The sequence below is a fragment of the Brachyistius frenatus genome, unplaced genomic scaffold, assembly GCF_029030835.1.
Source record: "Brachyistius frenatus isolate BFR_SWC_R1_liver_20210118 unplaced genomic scaffold, ASM2903083v1 Contig_12, whole genome shotgun sequence".
Taxonomy (NCBI): domain Eukaryota; kingdom Metazoa; phylum Chordata; class Actinopteri; family Embiotocidae; genus Brachyistius; species Brachyistius frenatus.
This window is the reverse complement of record NW_027210611.1, coordinates 6,350,037-6,375,940: the sequence shown is the minus strand read 5'-3', so window position 1 is coordinate 6,375,940 and position 25,904 is coordinate 6,350,037. Positions and strand designations below refer to the sequence as shown.

At 43.0% G+C, this 25,904-nt stretch overlaps 1 protein-coding gene across 4 annotated transcripts in view; it reads right to left on the bottom strand.

Moving 5' to 3' along the window:
• The window catches only part of LOC138617436 (receptor-type tyrosine-protein phosphatase mu-like), a 160,025-nt gene that overhangs the window by 23,720 nt on the left and 110,401 nt on the right, over nucleotides 1–25,904 (bottom strand). For all 4 annotated transcript variants that reach the window (XM_069692471.1, XM_069692473.1, XM_069692472.1 and 1 more), the window contains 7 exons: nucleotides 21,101–21,318; nucleotides 18,146–18,226; nucleotides 17,468–17,494; nucleotides 14,044–14,237; nucleotides 9,361–9,448; nucleotides 7,718–7,794; nucleotides 2,164–2,200 (listed from right to left, as the gene is read on the bottom strand). In XM_069692471.1, coding sequence (XP_069548572.1) covers nucleotides 2,164–2,200; nucleotides 7,718–7,794; nucleotides 9,361–9,448; nucleotides 14,044–14,237; nucleotides 17,468–17,494; nucleotides 18,146–18,226; nucleotides 21,101–21,318 — 722 coding nt within the window. The remainder of the gene's footprint in view (nucleotides 1–2,163; nucleotides 2,201–7,717; nucleotides 7,795–9,360; nucleotides 9,449–14,043; nucleotides 14,238–17,467; nucleotides 17,495–18,145; nucleotides 18,227–21,100; nucleotides 21,319–25,904) is intronic.

Here is a 25,904-nt window from a genome sequence, read left to right as displayed (position 1 = left end):
GGACAGAGGCGAGGCGGCGAGCGTGGAGGGCGCGTGCACGCTTGTCTGCTTTAAGTAGGTGAGCTGCAGTTTGGGTTTGGAGAATTACCGACAGACAGTTGTTGTATTGCAGCGGGAAAAAAAAAAAAAAAGCCCTGGATGAGAGACTGACCTACATAATGAGGAGCAGAGCTTGGGTGATGAGGCTTTTATGGAGTGACAGCTGTTCTACCTGCCGTTGTCACCTTGACAGAGCAAAGGGACTCGTCAATAAACCCCAAACTAATGAGCGTCATTGTAGTTTATAGCGTCAGAGAACGGGGACAACGTTATCCCACCCGTCTGCCGCATTAAGCGCACACACCCCACCAACCACCTTTCACAACCAATTTATAACAACCATTTTTTTTTTTTTTTTTAGCTTAGCCAGCACTATTACAGGTCTCATCATTTTCTGAGTCTCCTGCTGGTCCCAGTGGACTCGAGTGGAAGTGTCAGTCACGGGGAAAAAAAAAACTTTTTACTGTGGAGGGGCGAGGAGGGGAGGGGGGGGGGGGACTAGTTCCTCATATTTTTTTTTTTTTTTTTTTTTTTTTGTGAGTGTGTGCCAATGCCCAGGTGCTCTTTTCAGGTGCTCCAGTATGCAGTTTGTCTGACTGAGAGAGACAGGTCTGTGTCTGGCGCTCCTATCATCTCTCGCTGCTCTTTGCCTCAGTGTCAGCAGACGGAGCCTTTTCCTTCCTGTCAGTCTGCCGGAGCTGATGATGAATTATAAAAGGGCCTGCTTTCCCAGAGAATACAGATGTTTCCACACACACACACACGCACACGCAGGCACGCACGCACGCACACACACACACACACACACACACACACACACACACACACACACACGCTTCCACTCGCTCATACTGGATTTGGCTCTACACGGTGCAGAGCCTTATCGTGCTCGCGATACAGTCGATGGAAAATGAGGACTTATTATGCAGGCTCAATGAGAAAACGGGCTAATTAACTTGAATGGAAACACGTTTGTCTTGTGGAGCTTTTCATCTTAGAGAGGGCTTCTGTTTGCAATATTTCTTTGACTGCTGATCTCCATATGCATATTTTTAAATGAAATGTGGAATTCTCTTAATGACTCCGGGACAATTATAGCAGTCATAATAATCCAGTGGAAGCGATTTCAGAGTCGAACGCGGCCTGTTACAGCGGCCTTGTTTTCGTGAACCGAAGAGAGGCAGCACTTGACACACAGGCTCGTTTTCTGAGCGTTTGACTCGGGTGGTCAGCGCGAGGCGGAACACACCAGGTGCTGTGCACACAGGCAGACACGCAGCGCGATCGGCCCGTCGCCTGATTGGTATGCCGTCTCTTTTCTCAAGTAAGAGCAAACAGGGGGTCGTTTTAATTGAGACACTGAGGAAGAGAGGCAATGCACTAATAAACAGGTAATTATGCAACTCCCAGCTCCGCCAAAGCAGATTGTGAATCCATTAAGGCCTCTTCTCACAAAGAAAAAAAAAAAAGAACGCCTTTCTTTTTTCTCCTCCACTGACTTTTTTTTTTTTTTTTCCCTCCTAAAGTGCTATGCAAAATCCCAACGCATGCAGGCCCTGTTGTGAGGGACTGAGGCTCTCAATGCAAAATTCATAACAATTAACCATCAATCAGACTTAACCTCTGGGGTCACGGTAAGTACTCCTCACTCTGTGAATCTGCTGGCCAGATTAACACAGTGACAAAATGCGCCTGTACATGTCAGCTAATCCATTTATTTATTCAGCTTTCTCCCAGTCTGCCTGATTAATCGCTCCCACACCACCGATGGAAAGGAAGGAGGGAAGAGACGGAGAGAGGAAGCGTGCTGTTCCGCTTGCTCAGACGTGTGTGTGTGTGTGTGTGTGTGTGTGTGTGTGTGTGTGTGTGTGTGTGTGTGTGTGTGTGTGTGCACTGAGCGGTGCCAGATTTCCACCGAACACACACCTGACTGAGCATCAAAGAGTAGTTTGCAAGAGCGAGCGTATGTAAACAACGATGGGGGATGTTCGGAGAGATAGTCGCGAACACCTGCACACATCCATCCGCCCGAACAAAACAGACAACCTTTAAATTCTCGCCGCCCACACATTTCCAATCCAGAGAGCCTGGCAATTTTTTTTTTTAGAAAGATTTCATTCTTACCCTGAGTGGCGATGTAGTGATTTGGCCTGTGGTAGCCCTGTAAAAAAAACAACAACAACAAGAGAAAAGTGTGAGAAGAGAATATGAAAGTCACTTTAGGTTCCTCCTACTCCTAAAAGCACAGCTGTCGCGAGACTATTTGTCAAAGAAGACGAATGCCAACTTTGATGTTTAATCAATTTTTCTGACAATGGAAGTTGACCTTCGGTTTATTTCTGCATCACAAACTTATAAACAAACACACACATCACTGCACAGAATATATTCAGACTGTATGGAATCCCAGTTTAATTAGGCAATATTACACGAGAGGGTGTGCTTTAACCTCATTATTGGCACGACAGTCAGGACTGAAGCGCTTGTGGTTATACACGCTACCAACTAAATAACATGTAATCAAAATGTATTCATACTGTGGGGCAATTCACTGTCAAAATTATTAGTGTGATTTCCGTTTCCATGGCAATACATGGGGTATGACCAAGCGGCAACCAGCAGTGACGTGATCCATCAGTTTGTGAACGTCCGTAATGAGGCCCTGAGTTCAGAATTTGGCCGGTGCCATCTTGCCTGTCCCGAGCGGTTTGGATCCGGTAGTGACCATATTTGGGCGAGCTGGGGCGGGAGGGAGCGGGGGATCTGACTGATTGGAAACCCGGCGATACTACGTCCCGCACACCGATAGCTGTTACCTTACTGCACCAGATGCCTGTCAATCAACCAGACACGCCCCTCTCAATACCCGACCTTTTGAGGCTTATTTTATAATTAATGATGGGATTATTTTCAGATGGACCGCCAGAGAGAAATTTTATTGACTGAGAATTTTAATGAGAAGTTGAATGGGAGTCGATGGAGCTGGAGGCTTTTTGGAGCCGACCTCTTGTGGCATCCGGTGGTATTACACTCCCGCATCCACCGAATTATTCGGAGCCGGAAGCTACGTCCACTTTTATATACAGTCAATGAGTATGACTAAGGAATGGAAAACAATAAGTCTTGTGTAATATATGCAACGTTTCCTAAGCCAGGAAGTCGGCCGACCCCTCGTAACGACCGAGCAACAGAGATTATTTCTCGTCTGTTTTATTGGTTTCTAGAGATCGTTTCTCAACTGGAATAAATAGATCACATAGAAACACAAAACTGCTTAGTTAGCTCAATCTTGTTGTAATTAATATATTAGCTGAACAAAGACATCGATGGACTTCTGATTTTTTTAAAGATTTTAGCACCGTGTCATGTGTTAAAAACCAAACCAGTAAAGTTAGCCGCCGCTAGGATTTGTTTGGTTGTTACGGTGTGGGTGCTTGGAGCAAAAGAAAAGGACCAAAAAAGACCCGATTGCGCAAAATGGGTCACGTATAATGGGCCTAAAACAAGTTAAAAACAACATTATATTGCACATTATACGACATTCAATTCCAATTATATATTTGCCATCGACAAGGCGGGGTGATACTTCTAGTGATGGGCAGGGTGTGCTGCTATGCTGAATTGAGCACGTCTCCAAATGTACAGTTGACCAATCAGATCTCAAGGTCGGAACTACTCGTTGTATAACAGATGTTTCTGCAGCCAAAATGAACTCTTGCCTCCCCGTTGCTCCACTTTAAGAGGATTTGTTTTGAGAAATGTCCGCGCCGCTGTCAAGAAATACTTTGCATGGTAAGTCTGCCAGCTGTTTGCTCACTGTACTACCCATTCAGTTCAGCGTTTTTGAACATGTGACAGAGCTGGAGTGACGGAGGCTGCAAAAGCACTCTCTTCGTCGCGCACTCTGTGCGCAGCACACCTCTGGAGTAAGCAGCCAAAGTGTTGATAATCCCCAAGATACAACTAACAGCGCTGATCTTCACAATAGGGCCCTCGTCTCTCAGATTACTCTAATCCCTTCAAGTTTTATTTGTCCAATTCCTTGTCTTCTCTCCAGAGATATGAGACAGGAAACAAAACATTAGGACTTAAAGGCTCTTCCCGGGCCCAGCCTCCTCTTGATTGTCCCCCCCCCCCCCTCCATCCCCTCCTTCCCACCCCTGCTGCTCTGCTTATCTCACTCATATTCAATTTAACTTGGACTGTGATTAACGTTCCTCCAATGAACGGGAGAAAAGACACAAAGGATATTTTCCTCACACTCACTCACTCTCTCTCTCTCTCTTCATCCAACGGGGCTCCTTCAGCTATTCAACTGTCCTCCATTTTTAATGACTTCTTTATCTCCGGACTGAGGAGGAGATTTGTTTGTGCTTTCATGTATGTTCTGTCAAGTAAAGTGGAGGCCCAGTACGCCGTCGGATTAGAGAGGGAGAGGCAGGGAGAACGAAAGGAAGGAAGGAAGGAAGGAAGGAAGGAAGGAAGGAGGGCCATGACAGTGACTGGCAGGTGAGTAGAGCCGACCGTAAATGGGCTTGTGGCTTTTTTGTGAGCGTGCCACATTAGACACATTATTTCTCCACGATCAACACAAAATGTCAATACCGAGATGATTAATTAAGTTTTTTTTTTTTTTTCCAGGGATGTGTAAATTACTAAAGAGGAATTAAATATGTGTTTTGCTCTTTGTATCGTGTTGCATTGCTTATTACAACGATCATTTACATGAATTCTTTCCAGTAGGAGTGGGGTGTGTAAAATATGCAGCATGAAGTGTTTTTGCCTGTGGGCATGAGCTGGTAGTTTCAATTTGAATATCATTAGATAGCCTAGGTTTTGCAAATCTGGGGTTCCAGCCCTATCACCTGGAAAATATGTTTATATGCTACTTATTTGCTTTGCCAAATACATTTTGGGGCAAACACAGGAAAAGTGATCCCTCCAATACGTTTCCTGGCAATGTTTTTCTTTTGCTATCTAGGAAATGTAACATCCTTATGCTGTACTGCAGACAAGTCATAGGGAGGGCCAATGCCAAGAAAAGGCATTATTTTTTTTTTTTTTTTTAATCTTATCTGAGGAGTCTTATGTTATAAGAAAAGAAAAAAAATGACATGGATCTGTTACACTTGTATTTTTGTTTGTATTTCTTTTCCCTTTCTTTTTCTTTTTCACTGGACACTTTTACCTATTCAGGTCTCTAAAAATCCTTCAAATGAAACTGAATCTGAGAAAAAAAAAAAAAAAAATCAATCTCTGGTTGAACTGTTCAAGTCGAGGTCATTACCTGTGAGAAACAGGTTTCAAGCAGACATTGATTTGTTTAAAGTGGTCACAAGCCCGTGGTCACAAGCCCAAAAAATGTTGCAGAGGGCTGAGTGCCAAAATTTTACACAGCATGTATTCCTCAATAAAACCTCATTTTAACAAAATTACCATAAGTAGTGGGTCAGTGGGGGCCCACCGCTCGGTTTTGCCCCGAGGCCCTATGTGGGATTAAACCAGAGAGAGGATGCACGTGAGGGGTACAAAGCACAGCGTCGAGGTTTGCGTCCGGTTACTTTAGGCTTTAAGAGCCCGAGGTTATGGCTATTGATTGTGCATGAGGCTAAACGCTGGAACAAAAAAAAAAACAACTTTTGTTTTACATCTCATGTCAGTTTAGTGTCAGAAAAGTCAGTTTGCTATGTTCAATACATGTTCAATATCAACATTTTGTGGTTATACTGTAATGTGAATGGGATTATGGTCCTTTTTGAGGCCTAACAATTGTGAATAAATATTTAAAGATGCGGTTGCGAGCACCTGAGTGACTTGATTTCTGTGCGCGCTAGTAAATCTAACCACTGTACCACACGCGCACGCACGCACAACGCTACGGCCATTACACTACGTTTCCCTGCCTCTCAAATGTTTATGAAAATACTCGATCAGCTGCAGAGAGGAGAAAGACACCTGGCTGTTTCTGCTTACTCGTACATGACTCGAAATAATCGGCAGTATAATAGAGTACAATAACAAACACGGTGGGAAATGTTCTACACACACCAGTTTATTGGGCAGGACAAGCTTTTAGATGGGTTAAAAAGCTTTCTGAAGAGCAAAAACACCATTACCCATCTGCCTGCGTTTCGACTAAGTACTTTTCCAATGAAGCTGGCAGAGCGGTGGAAATCCTTTTCAATCAGGGCCCTCTTTAATATGCGTATATTCTTATCTTGTAATGGGGCCCGCTCGCTTGCGAGACTCTTCTCCGCAGCACCCCTTTTCGCAGCATAATGGGCCATAAACTGAATAGTGGGAAAGGTAAATAATTTAAGCCCCCTGCATTTGCAGTGGCACACCTTACATTATGAATTTATGTTTGAGGGCGTAACAAGAGATTACAAATTACCACATTAGAGGGGCGGAGGAAGAGAGGATGGGAGACGGAGTGAAGAGTTCTCTCCTGAGCAGAAAACCACTTAGGGAGTCGGGTACATCGCCAGCCCATTACACATGGAGCAGAAGCATCTGCTCGAAGAGGCCGGCGAGCTGCTGTGATTGGTCACATCCTGCTACTAACACTGCTATTAACAGCAAATCAGGTCAGATGAGGAGGTTCTACATTGCTGGAGCTAAGTGAGTTGGATCTGTTTTCAACCACAGCCGCGTCTCACGCCACTTTTAAATGACTTTTACTTACTGTAAAGGTGTGCCAAGTCTCTGTGGTGCATGTAAAAGCCGTGTTGGAAGTACTTTCGTGTGGTAAAGAGTGCAACTAAACCTCTGCAGATAGCTGGGTGTCTAGTTCGATTCCAGAGTGTGGGAGTTTTCAGTGTCTGACAGTACAGAAGGAGGCAGCGGCATTATGCTGATATGAAGCGGAGAGATGTTCAAATACAGCTCTGCAATCTTTCAAGACTCCACTCACCAGAAAAAAAACAACAACATCAGCAGTTTAAAAATATTTTAAGTCTACAATTTCTGACCATCGACGTCTTAACATTGTGCAAAAAAAACAACAACTGTCCCCTCGTAGAAGCAAAGTAGAGTGACTTTCGTGTTGTGCTACAAAATATCTAATGCGGTAAATGGGGGCAAATAGTTAACCAAACTTAAGTAATAGAGGTGGAAGATCAGAAAGAATTCCCATGAATCATTTATTGTATTTTGCTTTTAACGGTATAAAAAGTTGTTAATCTAACTTGATAGATTAAACATGACAAATCGGTGAAGTTTTTCTATCTGTGGCGTTAAATGCGAGGTGCTTCACTCTGTATTGGAGTTTCGTGGACTTTAACTGTGCTAAATAATCGTCCTTCTTTTTCTTCTCATTTTTTGGGTCTCAAAATGCGTTCACACTGTTGTTCAAAGTGAAGTCCAAAACGATAACCTCGGTTCTCCCTGCGCACCGGTTAGCCTTTTCTGTCTCCCAGTGCTGTCAGCCTCTGATCTTTATTCCTCTTAATATATCCAACGAACAGAGCGATACAGCAGCCCTCTAAAGTTGAATACAAAGGCTCGAATTGAGTGTGTGTGTGTGTGTGTGTGTGTGTATGCGTGTGATGGACAGGCAGCAGGGGCTGCGTTTGTCCCTCAGGCCCCCCCCGTGTCGGCGGCACCAGCGCCCTCTCTCTCCCCGAGAGGAAGCGCGGTGACCTTTGCGTTGGTGGCGCTGGCTGGTGTGTGTACTTACATCAACGTAATTTGCATTAATGTAATCGGAGCTCTGTTCCCCCTCCAGGGCCTGCAGCCTGACACGGGAGTGATCATCTGGAAGAGAGGCAGAGAGGAAGAAACCAGTGTTGAATTAATCATATTAACGAGGGCATCAGTAGAAGAAAAGAAGCAGAGGGTAGTAGAAAAAGGAATAGAAAGGAATTGATGGTGACGGAGGAGTGAAAGCACGACCAGACCGGCGTCACACAGAAGCACGGATGAACGTGGAGTTTGAAGAAATGCAACATGGCTGATGGACAGATAAGGTCATGTGACTTTGGCTGTGTCCCAAATGGCGAACCGCATGTACAAACGCTCACTATTTTGAGTGCGCAAAGCGCGTTCACACTGACAAGTATGGAAACATGCGGTGAAGATGATGTTTTCAAAATGTGTGTGAAACGCTGGACACTTTAAACAGTGGTCGCCATCTTGGCTACGTAGCGGATAAGGACGGACAACTTTAAAGTATTTTTTACACCGCAAGAAAGGTGTTTTTCCCACACAGTATACTGCCATTGGATGGAAGCCATCGGTATGTTTATTGTGTGCGCTACACAAAGGGCACAAAATGACCCATTTCTGGGTAAAATATTTAAGCCAGCAGACATGTTGGCAGGTGATGCATTCAAATGCTACTTTCCATTTAAGCGCAGAACAGCAGTGTGCAGTTTGAGAAAACATTACTCTGTTGGAATTCAAGCACTACACAAGTAAGTGTACTAACATTTAAGAGTATTATGAGTGTACTGAAATGTAAGTGTACTATATTTGAGTGTACTGAGGGAAGTACATCATTTGGAACACAGGCTTTGTCAGCATTACCATCATACTGGTGCCAAGTTTAAAACCTTGATGATAGCGAATTGGAAATTAAAACCAAAATCATATTTTTGTAACTCCCTGATAAAGTGTGTGAAAACTTGCTTCTTCTTGTAAAACTTTGTAAGCATTTAATTAATGGTAAACGGGGTAATAACTATGTGACAATACAGATGCTGTATAACAAACCACATTACAATAAGTTGATTTAATAATCAATTAATAGAAAGACAAGTTTAAGAACCATGATGTTAATTTCATAAACAGTGAATACAAATTGTGGCAACTATATAATTTTCCAGTCTAAAGTTATCTAATGTACCTTTAAATTGACTTTAAAAGACCATTTAAAAGGTACATTACATTACTGTAGAATTTTAATTCAATTTAAAGGTCAATTTAAAGGTACATTACGTACCAGAAGTAGACCTTCAAGGTCTGTCTGTGACAGCAGTGATTAAAGAGTTCAAATGAACTTTCCAATCGGCATTAATTGGCAACTCTGCATCAATTTAAAAGGCACATGGGTAATAAGAATTTTCGGTGAGATAAAATTCTACATTTTGTGACCCTGTCTAAGGTACATGTGCCACATTGTGCACATAACTAAAGAGACGGTACAGGAAGATGAATATAAAAGTAGATTGGAAAGGTCAAAGCTGCTCTCATTGGCTGATAATAAAAATCTGTTTGAGCAGCTTATAGTTATCTAGTCACAAGCCTGGCCAATAAATCAGCCAGAAGAATGGGAACGGCACACAAGAATTCATGAGCGCTGAGGAGGTGCTTTGTACACACATGCAATAATATTCCCATATCGGTTCTTCATGCGGTTCTCATCCTTCTTGGCAGAGTCCCACGGTGCAGACTGTCCTTCAAAAAAGCTCTGAAAGGAAAGAAAACAGAGAACAGAGAGCGCGAGATGAAATATGGTGTCATGTGTGAGCACTCTAAATGATAACCAGGCTAAAGAATACAGTCTTCCTCTTTCAGCTCTACAAAAAAAAAAAAAGAAAGAAAAAGGAAGGAAGCATTGGCAATAGAGGGGAAGACAGAGAGAGACAGAGAGAGAGAGATACATTCACATCATCATTAGACATGAAACACGGAGAGGATGGTGGATCCCGGGGAGCTGTGTCAAACAGCGAGTGCCATTCGGGCCGAGGCAGCGGGCGCCACACTCAAACCATTCCCTCTGCGCCGCTCTGCCGGGCGGAGCAACCGCAGCGGCTGTCTGTCTGCCTCATCTGAAGGACTCAATCAGCTACGTCGGCGGGGGGAAAGAAAAAAATAAAAAAAAAAAAATAAAGCCAGCTCATCGTCTGCAGATCAAAACTGCTCTGCTCAGATTACCCTCATGAAATATTTATCATCTCTCGCTGGGGAGATTTCCGTTCTGATGGCACACCAGGCACAATTAAGCCAAATTATGAAAATACCTCTCCACTGCCAGTCGACCGCTGTTCAGCGAGGGGTGGGTGGGGTCGGCGTCAAGAAGACTGGCCGGGACGAAAACATGTCATTGTTCTGCCTTTTTTTTTTCACAGCGAGCTAATGCACATTTGAAAAGTCAGCTAATACATTACAGTGCAGATCCTCTGCAAATAAGGAAAGTTTATTGGGGGGGGGGGGTTAAAGAGATTGTTTGAGAGCTCCTTTTAGTGTGGAGGAGGAAGCATTGTCTTCAATCATCACTGCTCTCGGACTTGATGGTTCCATTCATCTCGGCGCTGTGGCAGGCAGCAGGCCGTTTGTCTCGCATATAAAACGGCCTCTCAGACACCACACAAGGACGTATTCCTGTATGAAGTCCTGAGGATTAGTGATTTCACTGGGAAACAGCTTTAATATGCTAAAAATATGTCCCATCCTTCCAGTGAAGATGGAGGCATGTCTCGGAGATGGATTATATAGGCCTCTCCTTTCCGCGGCAGTATGTCTTGAGCAAACGCTCGGGCCAATGTCGCTCTCGCTGTCACTCTGAAGGATACAGGTCTAATATCAAGCATCTGAAGACAAATCATCCTCGAGAAGAAAGGCGTTACATGGCAACTTGAAAACAGTTCTCTTTTAAATGAAGTGACCCTGCTGTGGTCATATTCCTCAACATGTTCGGATGCTGTGATCATGTGATAAAGTAGGGAGCGTCCCGAAGAGGTAAAGATTACATGAAGGCTTTCAATTTAAAGACTAAACCGAGTGGAAACCAACAACAAGGTCACTCATTGGTTTGTGAACGGTCGTTATGAAGCCTCAAGATCCGATTTTGGCTGGCGCCACCTTGCTAGTTCGGAGCGGTTTGGAGCCGATAGTGACCACGTTTGGACGAGCTCCAACTGATTGGAAACCCGGCGATACTACGTCCCGCCCACCGATAACCTGACAGCACCGCAGGCCTGTCAATCAAAAAGACACCCCCACCCAAACACATTTTTTTTAAGCTTATTTTCTAATTCATGACGGGATTACTTTCTAATGGATCGCCAAAAAACTAATGAGAAGGAGCGACTTTAGCTAACAAAACCGAGGTAACTCGTGAATAAATTCTAATGACTTTGAATCTTATGAGACTAATTGAACGGAAGTTTATGGAGCCAGAGGCTTTTTGGAGCCGACCTCTAGTGGCACTCGGTGGTATTGTAGCTTAAGGCACTTCCGCATCGGCCTCATTTTTCAGACCCGGAAGCTACGTCTATATATTCAGTCTATGGGCTAAACACACACAGTGAAAATTCACCAGACAGACTGTAAAACCTGTAAAAACTATTTAGTAGCAAAAGTACGCAATGCATTTTACTTCCTTGCATCTGCAGGTAGTTTTTCCACCATCCCACTGGCACACAGCCAACGTCGTATGTTTTTAATTAAAGGCTACCTACTCAAATCCCAGCTCAGCTTGTCTGCTCGGCAGTTTCTTTGTCTGTAACCATTTAACTGTAAGTGAAAAGGACAATTCTTTCTCTGCATATGGGGAAAACCTACAACACTACAACAGAGCACTTGACATACAGCGCGCACCGTGGAAAAGTAATAAATGAATAAACAAAAATGGTAACACAGAAGCGGTATTCTATAGTGAGTTGCTTCTGTGCTAATTAATCATCCGTGTGAGCGAGGAGACTCATTCAAACTGACTAGTGTTCATTTGGGGTTGGAGCTTAAAGAATTTCTCACAGGAGGCTCGATGCAACACATTCCTGTTCACATTTAACAAAACAAAAAAGAAAACAGGCTGAAAACAAGCGAAGTACAATGACAACATGGCACTTTGGATGCAGCTTAGACTTGTTTTCTGCTTCTTGTTTGCTCACTCAAACTCTGCGTCAACGTGCAGGAGAATTTGGACATGCAAATATTTGGTTACAGCTCATATCACACGTGGCTTTATAAAGCTTTTACAAAATACACAAAGTGGTTTTTGAAGTGTTTTACAGTCTCAAAATGTCCTTTGTTGAATTGGCTGTGATAATTAAAAAACACGAATACTTTTGGTGATGCAGCATACAGATTGTGTAGTCAGAAATGACTGGTTTGTTCCATTTTTATCTTCCAAATTACTGACTTGTTTATCAGGAACTTTGTGTATTTAATATCAAGTATGCTTTTGAAAAGCTTTATAAACATCAGATCTATGTTGTAGAGAATTTTTGGATCTTACAATTTCTCATCATGGAAAGAAAAACATTCCACAGTGTCCTTGTAAAACTAACACTGACAAAAGTTTGAGAAAAATGTTACTGTTCCATGTCAAATAATTTGGCTTCTGTTGGTAAATGCCCTTTTCAGAATAAATCATAAATGTGTGATGTTTTAATCCCACATGGCCTTAAGAATAATAATTAAAAAAAAAGCTAACAACCACCATCGATCTGTCGCGTTTGTGATATCATCTACAAGTCTAAAAAAAGAAATGGACAAATAACCAAAAGTATTGGCTTACCTCGTTTATCTGATCCAAAGTTAACGTACAGAATAATAAGAAGCATGGGTCGGAGAGAGATATAGTACAGTGTAAGTCAACAGGTTTAGAGGTGCACTGGGCTCCAATCTCAGCATCAAAAAAATAAAAAAAAAGGGCATTAACCTTAAGACAGAGTGTTATAGAGAAGACAGCAGTGCAACACAACATACAAATGAATCGCTCTAGCCAAGTGAGAATGAGCTCCATTACACACTTTAAGCACTCCAACAATTCAATTTTTTTTTTTGCAGCTGGGTGACAGCAGTGTGAGGGGATGAGGGGCAGTTGTTCATTGTGATGTCCCGACTGCTATGCATCCATGCAATGCTGCTCACCTCCACCCAAAACACCTGTAATCATAATGGATTAGGCCCAGCCCAAAGCACTACCAACCCCTCCATGATCTGATGCTGCAGGTAGCAGCGGGAGGCTGCATTGTTTCATTCCGTAGTCATGATGGGGAATAGGGGAGTTAATTACTGATAAATCTGACCCACACATGGCACAATGAAGCAGGGCGGGAGACGAGGGGAGGGAAAGGAAAGCCGGGAAGGAGCAGGTAGGTGTAGATGGTAAAATTACAAAAACAAATTTGGAGGAAATAATGTGAAAATGTGAAGAAAGAAGTGATGTTAGTCAAAAAAAAGAGAGAAGGTGACGGAAGGGAAAAGGGACAAAGAAGATCTTAAGTATGAACAAAACAAAAAAAGTGGCAGCAATATCAGTGAAAAAGGCCAATAGGATGTCAGACTGAAGTGAAGGATTTAAAAAAAAAGGATAGCTTGAAGCCAGTCTGTTACGACGTGGCGTCGGGGTGAGGTGAAGCGGGCTGATGTGGTGCTTAGGGACGGCGAGGAGAGGCTGGAGCGCCGCCAAACCCTGCCAGCCTCTCGCACTAATGAGAGGAAATGAGAGTGATGTTCTTCTGGGGCAACTTTTTTTGTTTGTTTTCGGTGTCAGATTATGGATGCTGCCGTGTGACAACGGTGTTCAAATTTGCGGTCAGACTGCCATCGCTGGAGCCTGATTCAGGTAAACGGAGGGGACACGGGCGATCCCTCGCACTTTTATTGGGGGGGGGGGGGGCGTGGCACATATTTTGATATTTTGCATTTCACGGCGGTCTGCGGCTGAGTCTCGGAGGAGAAATGAGGACAGCAGCATTTGACACAAACGCACTCACGTCACGCAAAAATGCACAGTCGCTGCAAACAACAAGGAACAGATGAACGACAAAACGAATCACACCGTAAACACACGGAGACGGGGGTACATTAACAATTTATCATAAAAGTGCATCTGGGGAGAAACAAAACAGTTCTGCTGCGCGGTGCAAAACAGAGAGACAGAGAGAGAGAGAGAGGGGAAGAGAGCGGGAGACAGACAGAGATGTTCACAATGACACAGATGAAGCCTCGTACTAGACTGAGGCTCTCAGTCGAGTTACAAGTCTATCACCAGGCTTTATTTGTGATTCCAACCTCCGTGGGAGGGGAGGATGCCAGCCGGGCGCGTCCTACCTCGTACTCCTCCTTGAAGCCGTAGCCCTCGGCGCACTTCATCTGGGTGATGTGCTGGAGGAGGTCGGCCACGCGGATGGCCGGGTGCAGCTGACCCGTCTGGTACGGCACGTCGACGGGCTCCCGCTTCCTCAGCGAGTGAGTGTGCGACTGCACCAGGCTGCTGGTGTCGCTGCCCATGTTCTGGCTCTCGTCTGCGGGACACAAAACAGAAGACAGGCCAGAGCGGGTCAGGACGGAGAAGAAGGGAGCCAAACACAGCACGAGTTCTCAGTAGACTGCTGTAAGATACATATTAGGTGACATAATGCTTGAAGCAGTAAATGGCGGCTGTGTCTTTAAAAAGGTTTGGTGATTTAAAAGGTCACATAACGAGCTTAAATGTTTCCACTCTTCAGACCAGTCCATTGCTCTCAATACCAGATGGCACATTATCTCATTTACTGGTAAGCATTATGTCACCACCCTCCAAAATGACAAACAACTCTCAACTAGTAATCTGTTTGTTATGGATGGTCACAACAACACAACATCATTGAGTAATAGGATGAGTCATGTGGTGGGAAGGTTCAGGTCCATCTGTCTCTGCGTGGCTGGGAAATACTGTACTGTACACCCATGTAGGTACAATGCCCCTTAAGGATAACACACTTATAATACTGCAAGCATTTTAACAGAGTAAAATATGTAAAGTGGCCATCAGCTGTGACAAACTGTAAAGATCAATCCTAAAAGTCTTCATGAAGATGCTGTAAAACAACACGTTTACTTCTTTTTTTGTGTTTTTTTGTGTGTGTGTGTGTTTTTTTAAACTGGCAGTACAGTATGCTGGTTTGGGGGATCATATTTGAGAGTCAGACTCCAGTCCAGCTCTTTCATACTGTAATCCAGTCAGTGGCAGACATGAGGCACAGATGCTGTGGGGAGCCAGCGGACGATGGAGGGTGTCCAGAAACATGGAGGAGGAGGAGGAGGAGGGGGGTGGGGGGGGGGGGGGGGAGAGGATGCGAGGGGGCCACAGTGAGCATGTATTGCAGCAGGCACCGTCAGAAGAAGCATCACACAGACACAGCGTGGATTCAACCCCCTGCCACCCTAACCCCTCCCCTCCCTCCCCCCACCCTGAAAAATGAAATAATAATAAAAAATAAATAAATAAATAAAAAGAAACAAAGAAAACCCAGGAAGGGAAGCGGAGATGGGAGGAGAATGCATGGGGGTGATGCTGCCATGGGGGCACTGTATGTACTTTGACCATGCTAAGCTAATGGTGGCTTGGTGGCACGGTACGGAGGGTGGTGAGATGCTAACATGTCCACTTTGTCATGCAAGAAAATGTCGATAATGCCCGTGTCAGAAGCAGCCCGTCACTGTCGGCATTGCTTTCTGACTAAACACCGCCTCCTTCCCCCCCCCAAACCCAGGGCCCACATGGGAAAACTTACCATTAATGGGCACTTTTTAGATAGCAGATACATAAGAGGTTACGTATGTAAAGAGAAAGAGAGGAGAAGAGACAGGAGAGAGAAGGGGATAAGCAACAATACAGCATGAGAACCTGGTACAGTAGAGTGATTTTAGAGCTACGCTAAAGGGCACGATCACATGCCTTCTCAGTTCAAACTGCCTACGTAGAAAGCCTATAGTCAAGGGGGGGGGGGGATGTTGAGTGGATGGATGGGGCAATTTCAACAGTGCAAGACAAAAAAAAATAATAGAACAAAACAAAGGAAGTCATGGATTTCAGGGGAGAAAATAATGGTGGAAACCTGGTCGTCTTCGGAACAAGCTATAATTGTTTCACATCTGTGACTTCCATATTTTTAATGATGCCAATTATTGTTTTTGAGTATTCTGACATTTTGAGTTTCTTTCTCTAATTACAATAATTACATCTGCATGTGCTAGTGGTGGCACCTGCACTTACATCGTTTTATTTTTTTTTTTTATTTAATGGGACTGTTCGATGAAATCCAAACCGCCACCGATCCTCTATGATCTAATCAGTTTTGATCATTAACCTCGACTGATGAGACAATGCTGTGACTGAATGTGTCACAAATGAAAGCACGCAACCTTTTTCTGGCTGCTGTAATTTCATGTTAATTGTTGCATGCTTCATTAAATGTGGAACTAACATAAGCAGCTGTCACAAGAGCGGTGATGAAAGACGCCGCTTTATGTTGCACTAAGGTGAAAAAAAAAAAAAAAAATACGCCCTGACTGTATGATAAGTATTTAAAAATGCAGTTGTGGTGAAGCTGGAGGAGAGTTGCTTATTGCATCTTTCTTCTTGGCCTTGAGTATTAAATGATTACAGTTCTACTGCCCCGCTTTGCAGCCACAATACGTGCTCCGCTATTAGAGAAGCATCTGCTTCGTATAAGACGACGCACTTTGGGCTGTTCTGCATATTCAACGAAAGGCTGGCAATAATTAACAGAAGAACAAAATGCTCACCATAATTCTATGTTATCGCTGAACGAGAAGAACAAAACACGGGCAAAAACAAAACAAAAACAAGTAGGTCGATAGCAGTTGGCCAAAGGCAGGGGGGGGGGGGGGGGGGGGGGCGACATTAAAAAGAATAATAGAAAAGGTTGTTGTTTTGGAGGGAGGGAGGGAAGTTAAAATGCGTAGTGAGGAGAGAGGGGAGGGAGAGGGGGGAGGGCAGCACAGCTAATGCTAGACGTTAGATGTTCAGACCGAACGCATCCTGGTTTTTGGAATTCTGTTTTTTATTTTTTTATTTTTTGTTGTTGGGGAGGAGGGGGGGGGGTTAAGAGAGAGCGTTTTTCTTTTCTTTCTTTTTTTTTTCCCCTCTCCCTTCTCACACTGTTTGCCTGTTGTGTCTCAGTGCAGCTGTCTATATGGCTTCAGCATGCTGTAGCCTGGCGTTGCCGGGGTCAACTGCCCGCCCCGTCCCCCCCCCCCCACACACACACCCCCGCCCCGCCCCGCCCCCCACACACACCTCTTAAGACACTCCCCCCACATCCAGTCCACATGTCTGTCCATGCATATGAGAGGTCAAACACGTATGTGACATCACACGCACGACACGCAATGCGGATGGGATGGAGTGAAGCCAGCCTCAGCCCAGGAGAGAGCCCCTCGTTTGGTGGACGGGGGAGGAGGGGGGAGGAAGAAGGAAGGAAGGGGCGGAGAGGAGGACGAGGACGAGGAGGAGGACGAGGAGAGGGGGAAGCAGCAGGCAGGTATGAAGGTGAGGAAGCCATCTTTGGTAAAAGAGCCAAACAAAAGTTAAAAAAAAATTAAAAAAAAATAATAAAAAAATATTTTTTCTTTGGCCTCATATGTCTTTAAACAGCCATCTTATGAATGTAATGCACTGTAACTTTCTTTAGCAGAGAGGTACGACTAAATAATCAACAGCAATGGGGAAAAGAAAAAGGTGTCTCACCTAAGATAGCAGTTGGCACAAAGGGATCTGCTCAATACCCCCAAAACAAGTGCAGAAGTTGGAGGAGGAAAGAGAGTTAAAGTAAATAAAAGAAGCCAAGATAATCCACAAAAAAGAACAAGAACAACAAGAACAACAAAAATAAAATAAGGGACAGCAAAACAAGAAACTTATCATATTTTCCAGGACAGCTAATTACACAGTAAGTTCAGTTGATTATAGATGTAGCTACCCTTTACTCCGTCTAATCAATGAGCTGTGATCTGATTACATAAGACACACAATTATGGATATTATCTGGTAGAAACCGAGGCCGTAATTGAACAGCTAAAAATCCATCTTGGCAAAGTGGTATAAAACACAACCAGAAGTGTAGCAGGGTGCAAACCCATCTACAGTTAATTCATCTGCCTTCTCATTTGTGAAATCGTTTCCTAATTCTAAAACACATATCGGCTCCGTTAGGTGATTCCTATCACACATTACAGCATTAGTCTGTAATTTACATAAAGAGAGATCTCACTAAGAACATAATACTTGTTGGGAAATATTGTTTCTTCTTAATCTGTTTTGACACTTAATTTTGCTCATTTCTTGATGACTGAGTTGGCCAACATCACTGCTCAGACTTTGCAGTGATTTGTTGGCATTGGTGAGAGGAAGTAAGAGCATGCTTACCTGGGTAGTACGAGTTTGTGGGGATGGAAGTACTGAGAGTGTTGGCTTTTGGCAGCGTGAAGGAGGACGGCGATGATCCAGCTACACACGGGGAGGAGGGAAAAAAAAGAAAAAGAAAGAAGAACAGCATCAATAGCGTGGTCTCGTATTGTTAGAGGCAGAGTAAACACGCAGCACTTACAATGCGTTGTGTAAAAATACAACTTACGAGACCCGCTCTTCAAAATAAAACGGACTATAAAGGATCGCTTCACGTTTACCCGACGGTAAACGCTACTTTGAGTGCACAAACAAAAATATTTTCCATTTGCCTCCACGACATTGTGGTGGCAGCAGAAGTCTCAGAGACCTTGAGCAAAGGCATAAAGCTGCCAGGAAGCCACAATGCAAACAAAATGACAAAAGATGTTTATGAAAGTCGGCAAACCTTGAGACGTAATCATTTAAAATATGAATATAGACGGTCGTCGCTGGAAGAAAAACGATATAGTTTCAGAAACAGAATACAGTCCATTTTCACTCATTTGTGGGTTTTTTTTTCCTCCCCACCGACATCTTTTAAAGTCTGTGTGTGCGTCTGTAAATCTCTTGAAAATATTAATAATTCAAAAGATTCATGGTCCTCAGACATAAAGGAAATACTGTGTGAATCCCCAACTCGTTTCATTTCTCTTCATCCTCTCGTGTCAGTTGCTTTAAACATATCATCATTGGGTGACCTGACAGAGCTACAGCAATGGGACCACAAGTAAAATAAGTACGTATCTCGGTGGGGTAAAGTGTTCACTTCCTGTTTTGCTTATATGATAAAACCACTGAAATCTGTGACATGTTGAAACAGCTGAGCGTACTAAAATGAACAAGAGTGTGTAAAACTGCTTCTAAATATCCCTTTTTATTTGTAAGAGGGAGTTTTTGTTATTCCTTCCTTGGCTGCAATTATATTTCTCATCACTGATAAATCTGACAATTACTTTTTTTGTAATCATTTGAATAATTCTTTGGTCCATTAAATGTAAACAACAACAAAAAAATCAATCACAGTCCGCTGAATCAAAAATTTCAAATTAAAATATCTGATTTCGGCACATTTGGGAAATGTTTTTATTATATAATAGGAATTTATTAATATTAGGTACGTCATACACTCTTGTAAATTTTACAAGATGATCATATAATCTGTAACTATGTCCTTAATACTCAAAGTAACAAGTAACTATAGCTTGTCAGATAAATGCAGTGGAGTAACAAAGTGAAGTAAAGTGCAGCTATAAAGCAGCACAGGAAGGAAATGCTCAAGTAAAGTTGAAAATAAATACTTGAGTAAATGAGTTATCTTCTCATGCAACATCAACAGAACTGTCATGCCGGAGTGTGTGTGTGTGTGTGTGTGTGTGTGTGTGTGTGTGTGTGTGTGTGTGTGTGTGAGGGAGGGGTGAGGGGGGGGGCAGTATGTTGGACTATAATCTGTCAGCCATGAGGTTTTGAGATAAAATGACACTATGACAGTAATGTAAGGTCACGGAGTGTGAGCGGGTTTTACACACTGACGGGCCGGGTAAGAAGTAATGCATTTAAATAATTTGTGCTGGCAGACAGTGGGCTGGATTTGAACATGTACACTAACAGACAGTTAATCAAGGTCAAAGCATCTTTTTGGGGCTCAGTCCCTGCAGGGGTGTGGAGACAGAAGCTGCTGTGCAGTTTTAATCTGATGGTTTTGACTGGGATTATACCAGGTCAAGCCCCGGGTGCAGACTTAGCCGCGCTGTCCATCAACAAAGTATTAAGTTTAACCTGGGACAGAGAAAATGAATAGGTTATCGCACAGGAGCCCATCGAGTATGTGTTGTGTGTTTGGAAGCAGCACGGGGGCTGAGGTTAGGACCTCGTGACAGACTTCTTGGAGCTCTAATGTTTACTGATAAGCCTTGAGGTCAGGTTTGGGATTTCAAGATGCCGTGATTATTGATCTAAATACAAGACTCCCTTCAGGCTGTTTACAAGCATTTACACATCTATTACCACAGCCGAGCAGCTACAGTGCAGGTATTCAGGGACTGAATGCTACTGGTAAAAAAAATTAACAATGCTGATTTAAGTATATTTTTTAGTTAATGTAACAAAAAATTAATTGGAGAAAGAACAAATTTAAAAGGGAATGTGTAAAAACGGAGGGAGAAACCCTCGAGGGCTTGTGAGGAAGGATGAAGCTCCAACTGAAGGAAAAAAAATTTCACAATCTTTTTTTAAAAATCGTATCAAAGTGTTTCCCGTCAAATCAAGTGTAACTGTTTTGAAAAAAAAAAAAAAAAAAAGCCGTTTCCCTGCTGACTCGCGCGTAGTTTTTCAAAAGCAACAAAATTACAGTGAAGTCGTTTATAACGACTGAGTAAAGTCTCGGCGGCTAAAAAAAAAAAAAAAAAAAAAAAGGCGAAAATCTGGGGGAAAAAACCCAAAGACATGTTAAGACAGTTCTTTATTAAAAATCCATTTTCAACACAAATTTATGCAACTGGATGGGGTAAATGATGAAAAAAGAAAAACACGTGTCACGTTAATAAGAAAAAGTCTCAGTCTGGACTCACACTGAGTTTTGATTCCAGTTGCTGCAAGAGAATTGAGATTTTCTTTTTTTGTAAAGGAAGTCAAAACAAATTTACTTTAATTTGAGTTCTCGCTTAAAAGCAATGACGGATATGAGGCTTTAAAAGCAAGATTGGGGGTTGTTTCTTTTTTTTTCTGAACATGTTTTTAAATCAACAGTTCATTCGAAAGAGGATGAAGGCTCACATGCTCAGGTAGTCCCGAGGTAAATATATATATTTCCCGCTCAGCCCAGTTGGATTTCTTCCTCACCTGACCAAACCAAATAAATTGCTTGCCCCCCCCCCTCCCCTCTCCCCGCTCAGTGTTGTGTGTAGCTGTGCGAGGAGGCAGGTGAGGCCGTCTTACCTCGGCCGTTGAGCGTGAGGGTGCACTCGCTGCGGCCGTTGAGCGTGAGCGCGCACTCGCTGCGGGTGTTCAACGTGTGGCTGTGGGTGTCCATGAAGGACAGCGCCTCGTCACAGTTGGTGCCCTGCTCCGTGTAGCTCTTGTCCATGGAGTTGACCATCACTGTCATCTCCTGGCGGGTGCTGCTCAGCGTCTCCTTCCGCTTTTTGGCCAATTTCCTTCGTAGGGGAGGGGAAAAACACAACAACAACAACAAAATCAGGAAAAAAAAAAAAAAAAAAAAAAAAAAAACACGGCAAAGACTGGGCGTGAATTGATCTGATATGAAGCCGGTGGTGATGAGTCAGAGATGTAATGAGATGGCGGGGCCATAATGTGCCCCAGGCAGTGGTCACATTAGGTCCTATTAGGCACCAGATGCTTTTCCACGCAGTGGAATATAAATCCTCGAGAATGTGGAAAGGTGTGACACCCTAACCCAAATACATCAGCGGCCCTGATGATTTAAAATTAACTATAGTATTTTGGGGTGGAAGAATTAAGAGTTGTGAACTGAAACAGTCAACCTGCTTTTATTGACCTACTTTGAGTTGATGTGCTGGAGCCTACAAGCAATCTGTCCCTGATCAAACATCTAAAAAGCATTGTGTACCGACTAAACGCGCACACACGCACACACACACACACACACACACACACACACACACACACACACACACACACACACACACACACACACACACACACACACACACACACACACACACACACACAGAAATACCACCAGCACACAGACTCTTCTTTTGTAGAAGCAGTTGTTCTGGCCTCAATATTTGACCCATGATCAAATACCATCAGATTCAAGAATACTCCTTTACTTTAGTAGGACTTTTCGGTCTTGGCCAGAGATTGTTGCCTGTCCTCTGGTTAAAACACAAAGCTAAGGGTCTTAAGCTTTTCCTGTTATCACTCCAGGCTCTTAAAAGGCCTTCCTGTTTTAAACAGTGTCTTGTACAGAGGATCATTTTTTATTGATGCTGTTGTTTGCATGGCTTGAAGGTCAGATGGTTCACCACTTTGGCCCTGACTGAAGTATATGACCTCCATAGATAATGTGAAGAAATTCATGTTCCCCACAGGATGAATCCTATCGAGTTCGGTGAACCTTTGACATCTCTTACATTCAGTGCTACAATGAGGTTCATATCTGTGTTTTTTAGCTGAAATCTCTCAGCAGGTATCGGATAGACTGCCATCGAATTGCAATTTATCCAACACCACATGCATTTAAACCAAACACAAACGAAACAACAACAAAGAAACATTAAAGATGCTCTTAACATGCCTTAAAGAGTAATACCAATGTGCTAGCTCCAAAAAAAAAATCTCCAATATACTCATATTCAAAAAGCCTCAAGTGCACTAAGAAAAATACTAATTTTTCCGGCTCATCATTATGATGACAGTCGCTAAATTCACTCCTCCTGATCAGTGGCCTGGTGTTCATTTGAAAAATAATTCCAGAATGAAGTAGATAACAGGTTTCAGAGAGAGGTACGTTTGGGGACGTGACTGGTTTGATTGACAGGCCTGGTTTGGAGTGATTGACAAGGGAGAGGCAGGACAGGAGTGACCTTGAGTCTCATCGTTTTGATTCAGTTGTAATGCCATTTGTTGAAGCTGGTGTTGACCTTCAATTTTTCTTAATTTTTAAATACTTATGAAACACTTTGTTATGCTATTGATTTGTACAACATAGACATTAATAAATAAACTTTGATGTGACCAATTAACTTTTCGTCAATTTTTTTTTTCACTTTTCCTATAATTCATCTGTATTTATGTATGCATTTGTGGTTTTTCTGTTTATGTGAATGTGAGTGCATTTTATTCCTGTTATTTCTATGACCATACGTCTTGTTTTAAATATTTCCACCTGATTTTCCAAACTCTCTGAAAAAAGGCTGAACTGTGGCATTCACTGAATTTACAGCGAAAAGTAAGAACGACATTTGCTGCAACGTTGATTTTCTACGACTTCGACTTGTGAATTTAGGACAACAACTGAGAACTCTTACAGACTTGGAAACTTTATTTTGGAGTGAGAGCCAGTGACCACTGACCCTGCAGAAGTATCCCAAGCGAGCCTCCGAGTGCGCTCTGAAACTGACCCCGACCTTTGACCTCCTGAAGACAGAAGTTAATTCCCCATGGTGGCAAATAAAACAACGCATCGCATTATCACGTTGACGAGTTTCCTAGTTCCTCAGAAGTTGCACTGCAGATGAATGGCAAACAGCTTGAGAGTGGGAACATACTGTAGCAGCAGCCCTATCTGGTGCCTGCCACTGCTCTGTAGCTGGAGGGGAGTGAGCGGTGTAAAAATTAACTATGGCAGCCCTCGCACTGATCCTCGCACTTTGTTACTCTCTGCGTGACCCCTCCGCCTATTTGAATTGCAGTCTCTCTCACGGACAACTGCTGTCTAATGATGCACTCCTGCTGCTTTGTTTTCGCAAATCTCCTCTGTTTATTCAATTTCGTCGCCGTCTTGTGCCATATGGCAACAGTCCCCCGCTGCCTTCAAACAGTCATTTGCTCTGAAGGCCGCAACGTGAGGCTAATAGTGGATCCGTTCCTCAGAAAGCAAAGTGACAAACTAGTGACATTTTGTTGTCTGCCGGACCCACTTTTTGTCTTTAATCTGCAATTAGAGCGGCAAACAAAATGGTAATCTTGTCTCTTCTCTCCGTTATAGCTTCGTTTTGTAATAAGGAGGAGCGAGGAGGGGAAGGATGGCGGGGGGGGTATGTACCCAAAGGCAATATTCAGACTGATTCAGCACTGTGTGCACTCATGGAGACGACTATTGAGAACAACCATAATCCCGGTTTTAATACAGTATCACTCTTCTTATTCCTGCGTCTGGATTTCCGCTTTCCTGGCCGGCGTAGCAGTCGAACGCGCGAGCGTCAAAGATAAACGAGGCTGCACAGACACCAGCGCCAAAATGAGTAAAGCACCGGCAATACTGGGATGTTTGCAAGGCACCGTGGGTGTTAGATGAAGATTAATTGGCATGCTATTCTTTCCTCATTTGTAAGAGAGGAAAATTTAATGATAGATGACTATATTACTGGGTGTGATATGCCAAGCGAGATAATACAAGGAAGTGTACAGTAGTGTTTGTGCGTGTTGATGAATGCGACTATTTATTACATCCCCAGATAGTTAGTGCGAAGCTGCACATGGAAAGAGCCCAACACAAAAAAATGTATAGAAGTCGTTTGCTTGCAGGCATGCCTGACAATAAAAATCACAGCAAAGCATTGAAGGTGTACATGAAGGGCGACAAGACAGACAGATGTCAGAGGTGTTTCTAGAAGTAAAGACTGAGCAAACACTCCAGGTAACTATATTAGGCAACTCTCATTAGAGACCTTGTCTGCAGTTCAGTACATGACAGGGCTGGCGCGTCTAGGATCTAAGGGAGCAGGGGCTCCAGGCTCCATGAGTTCAGCTGCAATAAAAGAGGAAGCTGCACGGATTGTGTGTCTGCACGTGTTCGCCAGAATGTCGGTTCTGTGGGAGGTGACGCTGCCGCGACTTCTGAAACGAGCTTCAAAACCTCAAGCTCAGCATGGTGGGCCTGATTTCAGCCTAAACCTCGTGACATTGGGACAAAGACGGCTTCATTAAAGGATCTGCACACATCCGTCAGTGCATGTGTGCGTGTTAGTTGACTGACTTCCAGCTGGGAGGGGCAACAGAAGCATCTTTGATTTACCCAGTGTGGGCATTTCAGTCGTTGTTTGTTCTGTGTCTCATTTCAAACTTCTCTCCATCTTTAAAAAAAAAACCTCCAGGATGTTATCTGCCATATACGGACATCCACCCGTGTACGTGTAGATGCAGAAACAGCAGATACAAACGGGTTCTGAAGGAGCCATTCTGTAGACACTTTTTAAAGCACTTGTTTTTAAACAATAGAATAAAAGGTGTCCTTCATAGTTTTATTAATTTTGAGTGGATCTATTCAGAGACAGAAATAAATTGCACTTTAAAAAGAAAAACTAAAGTAGGATGTGGAGCTGAATTAAGTTGAATATTGACATGGACTGTAGCCTCTGAGGCCACTTTATTAGATACACTGGTACAATGTAATGCAATCCAAAGCAACTGTTTGCCCATCAAACCTACTTTTACGGTGTCTATTAATGTTCCGTTTAGTTTTTACTCTGTCTTGGTGGCGTTAATTGAATTATAATTTAGACAGGCCATCGTTCATAGTGTTGTTGTACTTGACTCCATTATATATATATATATTAATGTATTTCTAATATGCTGACCCTGTAATGTATGTAAAGGGGAGGACAAAAATTAGTTTAAGGCCACCTTTCCTTTTGATATTGATACTAAACATACAATGACATTTACATATTTCTGACAATGTCACCAAAAACGGATGATTATAAACACGTTAAGTTACATTTATGGCTAAGCTGTTGATTTGCATTAGATTGTATGAGTGTACATTATAAAGTGACCATCAACTGAATTTTTAAATTTTGTTTCTAAAACCATGTGCCTGTGCAAAATATATCACTTGCTCATTATTTTTTTGATTTTTAGTTATTAAAAAAACATACTGAAAGATGCTCGTCAAGTCAGAAGAAAAATCTTCATCACGATCGCAACAATGAACATTTACCTTCACATCGAAACCTGTATTGAAGTTGTCTTCCTACAATTGCAATGTTACTGTTTATATTCTGCCACCACTGTTACCAGCAGATGTTTTGTA